The sequence below is a fragment of the Podarcis tiliguerta genome, assembly GCF_965153285.1.
Source record: "Podarcis tiliguerta genome assembly, chromosome: 12".
NCBI lineage: Eukaryota > Metazoa > Chordata > Lepidosauria > Squamata > Lacertidae > Podarcis > Podarcis tiliguerta.
Genome location: NC_139545.1, coordinates 56,972,695 through 56,985,504, shown reverse-complemented (window position 1 = coordinate 56,985,504; position 12,810 = coordinate 56,972,695). Strand labels below are relative to the sequence as shown.

Genomic DNA, 12,810 nt, shown 5'->3' with positions numbered 1-12,810 from the left:
ACCTGGAAGCGACCCCCCCTTTGAACTGAACGGGACTTATTTCTGAGTTAGTTTCCTGAATGAGAAGTTCCCCCCCTTATTTATTTATTATTATTATTATTATTATTATTATTATTATTATTATTATTATTACTATGTCTCTGCAGCTAGCACCAGCCACATGCTTGCAAATGGGCCACCCACACTGTGAATCTGAAACACATCCAAACACACATTTAAACCCCTTGGCTTGCTCCCCCCAAGGAATCCTGGGAAATGTAGTTTCCCACTCACAGAGCTACACTTTGCAGTACCGCTAACAAACTACAGTTCCCAGGATTCTCTGGGGGGAAGCAAAGTGCTGTAAATGCACGTTGGCCGTGCTGTGGATCTGCCGAGAGGATAAGGTCCCTGCCCCGAAGACCTTACAATCTAAAAAGCTCAACACAGTGGAAACAAGCAGAGGGAAGGAAGCCGGAGCGTCGATCAAGAGAGAAGCAATACCTGGCTGTTTTCAGCGACAGGTGCTGAGGATCTTTTCAGACAGCCTCAATGCAATGGCCTAATGGGATGCTGTTATTTTGGGGTGATGTATGGAAGTGAGAGCTGGACCATAAAGAAGGCTGATCGCCAAAGAATGGATGCTTTTGAATTCTGGTGCTGGAGGAGACTCTTGAGAGTCCCATGGACTGCAAGAAGATCAAACCTCTCCATTCTGAAGGAAATCAGCCCTGAGTGCTCACTGGAAGGACAGATCCTGAAGCTGAGGCTCCAAGACTTTGGCCACCTCATGAGAAGAGAAGACTCTCTGGAAAAGACCCTGATGTTGGGAAAGATGGAGGGCACAAGGAGAAGGGGACGAGAGAGGACGAGATGGTGGGACCGTGTTCTCGAAGCTACCAGCATAAGTTTGACCAAACTGCGGGAGGCAGTGGAAGACAGGAGTGCCTGCCGTGCTCTGGTCCAGGGGGGCACGAAGAGTCTGTGAAGACTGCACTGCATCTCCAAGCCAGGAAAATGACCCGCTGTTAGATGTCTAGACACCTTCCATGTACTTCTTACAAAGCACAGGAGCCTTGCCAGGAAAAAACCTGATAATGTTGGACGTCGGTGAAGATTTGGGGAGAAAGAGAAGCTTTATCTCTGACACAGACGCAGAAAAACCACCCTGGCAGGAAGGAACGGCTTCATACGAATCTCGGACACTGCCTTATGCGGAATCGGATTATTGGTTCAACTATCAGTGGGGTCCATGCACAGGCCGGCAGCCACTCCGCAGGGTTTCAGGCAGCCCTCAATTGAAATACCAGGACCTGAACCTCCTCCATGCAAAGGGACGCGGGCGGCGCTGTGGGTTAAACCACAGAGCTTAGGACTTGCCGATCAGAAGGTCGGCAGTTCGAATCCCCGCGACGGGGTAAGCTCCCGTTGTTCGGTCCCTGCTCCTGCCAACCTAGCAGTTCGAAAGTGCAAGTAGATAAAGAGGTACCACTCCGGCAGGAAGGTAAACGGCGTTTCTGTGCGCTGCTCTGGTTTGCCAGAAGCGGCTTAGTCATGCTGGCCACATGACCCGGAAGCTGTACACCGGCTCCCTCAGCCAGTAAAGCAAGATGAGCGCCGCAACCACAGAGTAGGCCACGGCCAGACCTAATGGTCAGCGGTACCTTTACCTATATATATTTATTAATTTTTACATGGAATTTCAAAAAAATATATATCATACAACATATTTGGGTGTGTCCAGAGGAAAAGTGGGTGTGGTCAGTGGCATAAGTGGGTGTGTCCAGAGGGGGGAGTGGGCGTGGTCAGTGGCAGAAGTGGGTGTGTCCAGAGGCAAAAGGTGGGTGTGGTCAGTGGCAGAAGTGGGTGTGTCCAGAGGGAAAAGTGGGTGTGGCCAGTGGCAGAAGTGGGTGTGGCCAAAGGCAAGAAGTGGGTGTGTCCAGAGGGGGAGTGGGCGTGGTCAGTGGCAGAAGTGGGTGTGCCCAGAGGCAAAAGTGGGTGGGGTCAGTGGCAGAAGTGGGTGTGTCCAATTGCAGAATTGGAAGGGACCCCAAGGATTGTCTAATCCAGGGGTGGCAACCTAAGGCCCATGGGCTGGATGTGGCCCAATCGCCTTCTCAATCCGGCCCCCGGATAGTCCAGGAATCAGTGTGTTTTTACACGAGTAGAATGTGTCCTTTTATTTCAAATGCATCTCTGGGTTATTTGTGGGACATAGGAATTTGTTCACTCCCCCCCAAACAATATAGTCCGGCCCCCCACATGGTCTGAGGGACGGTGGACCGGCCCACCGCTTAAAAAGGTTGAAGGTCTAATTCAACTTCTTGCGATGAATGAATATGCAACTGTCCCACCCAGGGATCGAACCTGCAACCTTGGCCTTATCAGCACCATGCTCTAACCAAGCGAGCGATCCTTTGTATATTTCAGCCATACAGAAATCAGAGGTTTCGACACCCACACCCCTCCGACATCTCTCCACCCAGGAAGGGTCAGTCAGAGGGGCCTGAAGCATCTTGTTTGGGTCCCGGTCCTGAGTAGTCCCAGAGGCCGACAGGGGCTCGTCAGAGAGACGACTTTCCCATCAGTGAAGGTCCTGTGTGAGTGCCTGGAGACGGTTGGAGGACGGATGGCGGCCAACAGATTGAGGTTGAATCCTGACAAGACAGAAGTACTGTTTTTGGGGGACAGGAGGTGGGTGGATGTGGAGGACTCCCTGGTCCTGAATGGGGCAACTGTGCCCCTGAAGGACCAGGTGCGCAGCCTGGGAGTCATTCTGGACTCACGGCTGTCCATGGAGGCGCAGGTCAATTCTGTATCCAGGGCAGCTGTCTATCAGCTCCATCTGATATGCAGGATGAGAACCTCCCTGCCCGCGGACTGTCTCACCAGAGTGGTGCATGCTCTAGATATATCCCGCTTGGACTACTGCAATTTGGTCTACATGGGGCTACCTTTGAAGGTGATCCAGAAACTGCAATTAATCCAGAATGTGGCAGCTAGACTGGTGGCTGGGAGACCACATAACATTGGTCCTGAGAGATCTGCATTGGCTCCCAGTACAGTTCCGAGCACAATTCAAAGTATTAGTGCTGACCTTTAAAGCCCTAGATGGCCTCGGTCCAGTCTACCTGAAGGAGCGTCTCCACCTCCAGCGTTCTGCCCGGACACTGAGGTCCAGCTCCGAGGGCCTTCTGGTGGTTCCCTCATTGCGAGAAGTGAAGTTACAGGGAACCAGGCAGAGGGCCTTCTCGGTGGTGGCACCAGCCCTGTGTAACGCCCTCCCACCAGATGTGAAGGAAATAAGTAGCTATCTTCTCTTTAAAAGATATCTGAAGGCAGCCCTGTTTAGGGAAGTTTTTAATATTTAATGCTGTATTGTCATAAACACTCAATTGGAGGCCGCCCAGAGTGGCTGGGGAAACTCAGCCAGATGGGCGGGGGTATAAATAATAAAAAAATTATTATTATTATTATTATTATTATTATTATTATCATCATCATCATCATCATCATCATCACCTGGTACCTGAAATGCTTTGATTTGGAGAGACCAGGAACCAGGAACCAGAACCCTGACATTCCCAAGGCAAAGCCTCCCATCCCTTCCCAAACTTTGCCGGCCTTGGATACTACTACTACTACTACTAATAATAATAATAATTTATTATTTGTACCCCGCCCATCTGGCTGGGTTTCCCCAGCCACTCTGAGCAGCTTCCACAGGGGCCAAAAATACACTAAAATGTCACCCATTAAAAATTTCCCTGAACAGGGCTGCCTTAAGATGTCTTCTGAATGTCAGGTAGTTGTTTATCTCTTTGACATCTAAAGGGAGGGCGTTCCACAGGGCGGGTGCCACCACCGAGAAGGCCCTCTCCCTGGTTCCCTGTAGCTTTGCTTCTCGCAATGAGGGAACCGCCAGAAGGCCCTCAGCCCTGGACCTCAGCGTCCGGGCAGAACGATGGGGGACAGCTTTGAGGAGCTGGAGGCAGAGATGGAGGCACTTCCTTCCGCAAGCCAAGTACACAGTTACAAACGAAGACAGGAAGCATCACTCAGACCAGGCAAGGATGCTTTTGTAAGTAAAAATGTGCCAAACCCAAACACACGCTTCTCTTCCTTCTCCTGCCTGCTGCCCAATAAAATTTTAAAGACAAGTTTCTGGCCACATAGCCACACCCCTTTCTTTTTCCTGTAGGCACAAATTTCGGGATCCACTCATTCCACTTCCTGAGACAGCTCAGTACCAGCAAGACGACCCAACGTGGTTATCCGAATCCCAGTTATTTGACTCGGGGAAGCGCTGTAACAAAATGGGGCAGAGCGTCTCTTTTGAGCATGGGAAGACGTTCAACCTCCAGTTCTGCGCAACTGCCATAAAACTTAGGGAACAAGCTGTGCTACCAAAACGATTCAGGTTTTAAATGATAATTTTAGGTCATATTTTAGTGATCCAGATTTAACTGCCACTATATCTGAATTGTATGGGACGCAGGTGGCGCTGTGGGTTAAACCACAGAGCCTAGGACTTGCCAGTCAGAAGGTCGGCGGTTCGAATCCCCGCGACGGGGTGAGCTCCCGTTGCTCGGTCCCTGCTCCTGCCAACCTAGCAGTTCGAAAGCACGTCAAAGTGCAAGTAGATAAGTAGGTACCACTCCGGCGGGAAGGTAAACGGCGTTTCCGTGCGCTGCTCTGGTTCGCCAGAAGCGGCTTAGTCATGCTGGCCACATGACCCAGAAGCTGTACGCCGGCTCCCTCGGCCAGTAGAGCGAGATGAGCGCCGCAACCCCAGAGTCGGCCACGACTGGACTGCTAATGGTCAGGGGTCCCTTTACCTTTACCTATATCTGAATTGTCTCTGTTATACCCACTTGCAATTCAATGTATTCCTGTTGTGTTTTCTGATTTTCCCGATATTGTAAGTGGCCCCAAACTGGTCTGTGACTGTGATAATAAAATTCATTCGTTCAACCTCCAGTGGCATCACTGGGTCAGATATGAGAAATTTCCCCTGCCCCAAACTCTGCCAGTCAGTGTCAACAATTCTGAGCTAGATCAACCGGCGATTCTGACTCAGTTTAAGGCCGCTGCCAATGAATGTTCCTATCTCTGCATACGGAAACATTGCAAGGAGGGAGATCGGAGGCGGGTGGGAGGAGACGGTTAAAAAAAAATATGCAGCTTATTCACATTAAAGTTGCTAAAACGAGCGATTTCTTGCAGGTGTGACCCAGCGCAGATGAACCCAGAAAGACTTACTTGCGTAGAAACCTGCTTATCGCATAAGCTTTCAATCCTCTACATAGTTTTTTTGTTCTCCAGTTCTATCGTATTAAAGTAGGATTTATTGCTGAGTAAGGATGCAGAGACGATGGAGGGGGGGGTCTGTCTCTTGCCTTCACCCTTGGTACGCCGAGTTATTTAGAAGGACAACGTCCCGCCTTATGGCGAGGTCTTGGGGCAAGTCATAGTATTACGCAGCAGAAAAAGAGGCAATGTCCTCTATGTGTGGCCTAATCTAAGGGGAAACCCCAATCACCTGATATCCCCCCCCTTAAAAAAACCCCCCACCAATCCCTGCAGCCCTTAAACTCTTATCCGGACTCTGGGTTATGGGGACAAAGGGGCGCCATAACCCTTAGGCAACACTGCCAATTATCCCAGAGGTTGGGGCAAAGAGAAAACCAATCGCCCTTAATTTGCGTGGATTAATATATATATATTTAAGTTGGGTTTAGCAGAGGCATCATTGCATGGGGTTTTTTTTTAAGCGGGGGGGGGGGAGTAGATTTGGAAGCAGAGGCTGACAAGCTGCGAAGGCCCTTCCTCGGACGCATCACACATTATATTGCAAGGAACAAAGCTCTGCGTTTTTTAAAAAAGGATTTGTTGTGGTTCGTTTTTCTGCCCCACATAACCGACATGGGTCAAGCTAGCCAACCACCATAGAAAGATTTGCGCTTTCGACTCGCAGGTCGACTTCATGGGCCCATTTTACAGTTCGGAACAATAAGCCCCGATGGGCAGAACAAGGGAGTTGGCTGAAAATACTGGTGGATCCAAAGGGATGGATTAGCAGCAGCCTGAGCAGGGGGGTGGGGTCTCTGCCCCCCCCCTAAATGGCACCCTGGGGTGTCAGAAAGGTGCTGACACACCTGGAGATTACCTCCGCTTCTTTTGGGGCGGGTTCTTCTGTGCAAACAAGGATGCCATCGGGAGAACATCATTGCCATGAAGGGTTTTTAAGAGCTACTCTGTGGGGCAGCGTAAGGGATGTGATGTCTGACTGTGGGGCCGCTTAGGATTAGGCAGGGCAGTGATGCGCAGTGGGCAGAGCAGCAGGGTCTCCTTCCCACCCACCTAGAGAGCGAAGGACGGGGCGGCGCTCCCCTACCTCTCAGCCAAGCTTGGGAAAGTTGTTGTGCCCACCCCCCAAATCCAAACACAGATCAAGTCCCCCCCCCAAGAGTCTCTGTCCCCTTGGAGCTATGACTAGACCTCCCAAAACAAAGAAGGGAAAACTTTTCAGAGCTACCCACAATCTGTGCATTGGGGGGGGGGAGGAAAGTCCTTTGCTCTGCCCCCCCCCAAAGAAAAGAGAGGTCAGCCTAAGGGAAAGGGGGGTGTCCTCAGATAGCCAGGCTCTTCTAAGCCCCATATCTTTGGGGGCTTGGGGGTTGAGGATAAGGGAGAAGGGCCTGGGGGGGGGGCGCGTTAAGAATGGGAGGGGGGAAGGAGACTCCTTGCTTTCTCTACATCCAGCCGCACACACCTTCCGAGAAATAACCCAGGCGTCCTCCATGCTCTGCCCCTCATCAGAAACCCCCCCCCCAAAAAAAAACTGCTCTGCCCCACATCCAGGCAGCCTAACCAGCCACCATCCGATCCGAGAAGACATTCTCCGCCCCTCCCGCCCCCCAAAACTGCCCCTGCGTTTCCCAACCTGCCTTTCCTGCTTCCATTTCCCCATCCCCCAACAGCCCCCCGCCCCCCTTCTTTGTGCCTTGCTTACATTGGCCCCCCCCCAAAAAAAACCCCTCCTTCCCTCCTTTCCCCACCCCCCTCCCGCCGCCGCCTTCGGCCAACTCAGCAGTGCGCCTTTGAGATGGAGAAGAGGAAACCTCAGCACTCACCTGTCTCAGGTGTCCTCAGGACGCCTGGGTCCTTGGCCCGCGTGGCCTCCTGGCTCTTGAGGGCTTCTCCGGGCATGGTGTGGCATCCAGCGGGGTTTGGGGGGGGGGGCGTGAAGTGGTCTTGAGGGAGGGGGGCGTTTAGAGTTGCCAGGCAAGGCGGTTGGATGGAGAGAGATGGAGAGAGATGCGGAGAAGGGACCAAGCGCTTCTGATGCGCTCTGCAGGCTGGAGGGAGGATGAGGTGGGATGGAGCCTGCGCCGTAGAGGGAGGGGGGGGGACCTGGGAGAATCCAGCTCAGAGGTGGGGAGGGGGGAGAGGGAGGCTGGACCAGGCTGCTGCTGCTCCCCCCTCGCTGCCTGAACAGCTCTGTCATCCTCAATGATGTCAGCAGCAGCAGCAGCTCCCTCTATAGCAGGGAGGGCGTGGAGATTGTGGAAGCCGAGGGCGCCTGGTACTGCAGAAAAGACAGAGAGAGGCAGGCAAAGCCGGGCAGGGCAGACAAGAGGGCCCTGATCCCTCCAGGGCAGTTGCACCAGCCTGGCAGGGAGCAAGAGCCTCAGATCTCTCTCTCTCCATCCTCCCTCGTCCACCCAAAATCCAGTTTCTGGAAGCCACAGGAAAAGAGAGTCTTGCTCTTCTAGGCAGGTTTGTGGGTGCCCCGTCATGGTCAAGCAGGTTAATTAATATAATAATAATAATAATAATAATAATAATAATAATAATAATTTGTTGTTTATACCCCCCCCCCATCTGGCTGGGCTTCCCCAGCCACTCTGGCCGGCCTCCAACAGAACACCAAAATACAATAACCTATTAAGCATTAAAAGCTTCCCTAAACAGGGCTGCCTTCAGATGTCTTCTAAAAGTCTGGTAGTTGTTGTTCTCTTTGACATCTGGTGGGAGGGCGTTCCACAGGGCGGGCGCCACCACCGAGAAGGCCCTCTGCCTGGTTCCCTGTAACCTCACTTCTCGCAGGGAGGGAACCGGCAGAAGGCCCTCGGAGCTGGACCTCAGTGTCCGGGCTGAAGGATGGGGGTGGAGACGCTCCTTCAGGTATACAGGACCAAGGCCGTTTAGGGCTTTAAAGGTCAGCACCAACACTTTGAATTGTGCTCGGAAACGTACTGGGAGCCAATGTAGGTCTTTCAAGACCGGTGTTATATGGTCTCGGCGGCCGCTCCCAGTCACCAGTCTAGCTGCCACATTCTGGATTACTTGTAGGTCACCTTCAAAGGTAGCCCCACGTAGAGCGTGTTGCAGTAGTGCAAGCGGGAGATAAGCAGAGCATGCACCACTGTGGCAAGACAGTCTGCGGGCAGGGAGGGTCTCATCCTGTGTACCAGATGGAGCTGGTAAACAGCTGCCCTGGACACAGAATGGACCTGCGCCTCCATGGACAGCCGTGAGTCCAGAATGACTCCCAGGCTGAGCACCTGGTCCTTCAGGGACACAGTTACCCCATTCAGGACCAGGGAGACCTCCACACCTGCCTGTCCCCTGTCCCCCCAAAACCGTACTTCTGTCTTGTCAGGATTCAACCTCAATCTGTTAGCCACCATCCATTGTTGTTGTTGTTATTTTTATTATTAATATTAGCAGTGCTTTCTTATGTTTCAGGGGTACTCTCATTTGACTCAAGAAAATCCCCATTTTATAGCTCAGATCGGGGAAAATGAATACAGTAAAAGGACAAAAGATTCACAAAATGTTTAGGGGTATGTGTCCCCCCCAGAGGGAAAAAACCACACTGAATATTAGTAATAGTACTAGTACTCCGCCCATCTGACTGGGTGGTCCCAGCCACCCTGGGTGGCTTCCAGTCTATGCAAAACATAATAAAACATTTTTTAAATTCCCTAAATATGTATTAAATACGTAACACTTCCTTCGTCTCAGGGCAGCACGTAACACATAAATACAAGGGGAAAAGCACAAGATGCAGAATGCAAACAGGAACAGAAAAGATGGTTCTGTCAGCGCAAGACCCTTAATCTCAGCACCGTGGGTTCAAGTCCCACACTGGGCAAAAGATTCTTGCATTGCAGGGAGTTGGACTAAATTATCCTTGTGGTCCGAATTCTAGTGGGGGGACCACCAACCAATAACACCCCTCTCTGCCACAAACATATTTAAAAGGATATGGGATGTTGATCAGCCCAAGATCTGGTTGAAGAGGAACTTTTTTGCCTTGTTGTTGTTGTTTAGTCGTTTAGTCGTGTCCGACTCTTCGTGACCCCCTGGACCAGAGCACGCCAGGCACTCCTGTCTTCCCTTGCCTCCCGCAGTTTGGTCAAACTCATGCTGGTAGCTTCGAGAACACTGTCCCACCATCTTGTCCTCTGTCGTCCCCTTCTCCTTGTGCCCTCCATCTTTTCCAACATCAGGGTCTTTTCCAGGGAGTCTTCTCTTCTCATGAGGTGGCCAAAGTATTGGAGTCTCAGCTTCAGGATCTGTCCTTCCAGTGAGCACTCAGGGCTGATTTCCTTCAGAATGGAGAGGTTTGATCTTCTTGCAGTCCATGGGACTCTCCAGAGTCTCCTCCAGCACCAGAATTCAAAAGCATCCGTTCTTCGGCGATCAGCCTTCTTTATGGTCCAGCTCTCACTTCCATACATCACTACTGGGAAAACCAGAGCTTTAATTAAATGGACCTTCATGGACCCCTTCAGGGATTACTGCCTTGCCGTGGCGAAGGGGCTTGAATAACTCAGAGAAGCTATGAGCTATGCTGTGCAGGGCCACCCAAGATGGACAGGTCATAGTGGAGAGTTTTGACTAAATGTGATCCACCTGGAGCAGGAACCGGCAAGCCACTCCAGTATCCCTGCCAAGAAAACTCCATGGACAAAGACTTTTTTGCCTAAAGGTGTATAATGAACCTTTAGGGGAGAGCATTCCACAGACAGGGAGCCACTGCAGAGAAGGCCCTGTTCTCATGTTGTCACCCTCTGGACCTCTCATGGAAGAGGCACACGGAGGAGGGCCGCAGAAAATGATCTCCGGGTCCGGGGTGGTTCATATGGGGAGACGCAAACCTTGTTGTATTGGGGTCCTGAGCCATTTAAGGCTTTATTGGTCAAAACCAGCACTTTGAATGGGGTCTGGAAGCTAACTGACCGCTTGTGCAATCGGGAAATGGAAGGTAAGGCTGTTCGTAGGGTATAAGAATGGCTAGGGGAGAAAAGTGAGAGAGCACTTCTTATTTTTAAAATAATTTTTATTAACTTTTCAGATTATACGTTTCAAAATGAACATCTTTCATTATAACCAAATCTTCAACGACTTCCCTCCCTCCCCGGAAACAGCGTGTGTGCATATGTATGGGCACAAGCTTCCCCCGCCCTGTGGCCCACCGCGCGATCGGCGCTGGAGACACCGGCCCGAGGTGCGGTAAGTTTGCTGACCCCTGGACTAGATGACCCTAGTTGAACCAGCTCAACAATTCTGTGATTCTACAATGTTGTTGTTGTTTAGTCGTTTAGTCGTGTCCGTCTCTTCGTGACCCCCTGGGCCAGAGCACGCCAGGCCCTCCTGTCTTCCACTGCCTCCCGCAGTTTGGACAAACTCATGCTGGTAGCTTCAAGAACACTGTCCAACTATCTCGTCCTCTGTCGTCCCCTTCTCCTTGTGCCCTCCATCTTTCCCAACATCAGGGTCTTTTCCAGGGAGTCTTCTCTTCTCATGAGGTGGCCAAAGTATTGGAGTCTCAGCTTCAGGATCTGTCCTTCCAGTGAGCACTCAGGGCTGATTTCCCTCAGAATGGAGAGGTTTGTTCTTCTTGCAGTCCATGGGACTCTCAGGAGTCTCCTCCAGCACCAGAATTCAAAATATTATTCTACAATAGTGTGTGATATATAGAGGTTTGTTCATGTGTATCTTAGGTGCCAAAGGCCAGGACAAAAGCTACATCTCATCGAGGGCCACATTGAAAGCCCTGAGCGATGTAAAGGACAGCAGTTAACCTGTACATTCTAGGTGCTTGTAATTTCCATAATTTGCATATCATCTTTATCATCCTAGCAGGTGCCACATGGCAGTTAGTGGCAATGTTGCTGCAACAGACATGCTACCCGCCCCCACCTCTCTCTCTCTGAATATTGTGATCTCTTGATCCATAAACTAGGGCAGCTCAGACATAATAAATGGGTATGCCTTTTATAAACTCGCCTCTCTGTTTTGTTCCTTTGGCATTGGACCAGGAACATTTTCGAAACTTAATGCTGCAAGGATGGGTCTGAGAAAGGAGAGAGAGAGAGAGAGAGAGAGAGAGAAAGAAAGAAAGAAGAAAGAGAGAGAGAGAAAGATTATAGGTCAGTAAAAATTATGTTTATTTGCTGTGGGGAATGGGGCAGGGTTAGAGCTGTGGGCACTCTAGTGCCAATTCCCCCCCACCCCATTTTTCCCCTCAATATGAGATTAGGTAAAGGTAAAGGGACCCCTGACCATTAGGTCCAGTCGCAAACGACTCTGGGGTTGCGGCACTCATCTCGCTTTATTGGCCGAGGGAGCTGGCGTACAGCTTCCAGGTCATGTGGCCAGCATGACTAAGCCGCTTCTTGCAAACCAGAGCAGCGCATGGAAATGCTGTGTACGTTCCCGCCAGAGTGGTACCTATTTATCTCCTTGCACTTTGACGTGCTTTCGGACTGCTAGGTTGGCAGGAGCAGGAACAGAGCAACGGGAGCTCACCCTGTCGCGGGGATTCGAACTGCCGACCTTCTGATCGGCAAGCCCTAGGCTCTGTGGTTTAACCCACAGCGCCACCCGTGTCCCCTATATGAGATTAGTGGCAAACAATACATGAACTACTCAAAATCTGATTCAAGGCTCTGTTTTCAGCTTTTCTGAAGAACCAAGTCTGCAACAGCCAATTCTGTGAATGTGGTATCTGATTGCACAACTGTTGTTGCAAGCAAAATTGCATGCACACTTGCCAGTCACACACAAAAATCCCAATGCGAGGAGTAAGGATGTGGAATAATCTCTCCCTGTGTGTTGCTGAGGACCAGAAGCGTGGAAGTTAGGTCTTGGCCCATGAGATGCGAGCGAGCGGCTGTGCTGCTTCTGTAAGAATTGCGCAGAAGGGAGACTTTGGGCAATAAGTAGTTTTTTTTTCTCTCTCTCTTGCCTCCTTATGATCCCGGCTCCCAAAAGACAGAGGTGAGAGCTGGTTGTTGCAATATGTTTGAGGTTGAATCCTGACAAGACAGAAGTACTGTTTTTGGGGGACAGGGGGCAGGCGGGTGTGGGGGACTCCCTGGTCCTGAATGGGGTAACTGTGCCCCTGAAGGACCAGGTGCTCAGCCTGGGAGTCATTCTGGACTCACAGCTGTCCATGGAGGCGCAGGTTAATTCTGTGTCCAGGGCAGCTGTTTACCAGCTCCATCTGGTACGTAGGCTGAGACCCCAGCTGCCCGCAGACTGTCTTGCCAGAGTGGTGCATGCTCTGGTTATCTCCTGCTTGGACTACTGCAATGCGCTCTACGTGGGGCTACCTTTGAAGGTGACACGGAAACTGCAATTAATCCAGAATGTGGCAGCTAGACTGGTGACTGGGACCAGCTGCCGAGACCATATAGCATCAGTCTTGAAAGACCTACATTGGCTCCCAGTACGTTTCCGAGCACAATTCAAAGTGTTGGTGCTGACCTTTAAAGCCCTAAACGGCCTCGGTCCAGTATACCTGAAAGAGCG

At 51.1% G+C, this 12,810-nt stretch overlaps 2 protein-coding genes across 2 annotated transcripts in view; both read right to left on the bottom strand.

Annotated features, from left to right (window-relative positions):
- LOC310660793 (uncharacterized protein) overlaps positions 1-7,479 on the bottom strand; it is a 66,403-nt gene extending 58,924 nt beyond the window's left edge. The window contains exon 1 of the mRNA XM_083405971.1: positions 7,116-7,479. Within this exon, the coding sequence (XP_083262097.1) occupies positions 7,116-7,191 (76 nt within the window). The 5' untranslated portion in view covers positions 7,192-7,479. The remainder of the gene's footprint in view (positions 1-7,115) is intronic.
- The window catches only part of LOC310660911 (zinc finger protein 653-like), a 103,491-nt gene that overhangs the window by 2,970 nt on the left and 87,711 nt on the right, over positions 1-12,810 (bottom strand). The gene's annotated exons all lie outside the window — the stretch shown is intronic.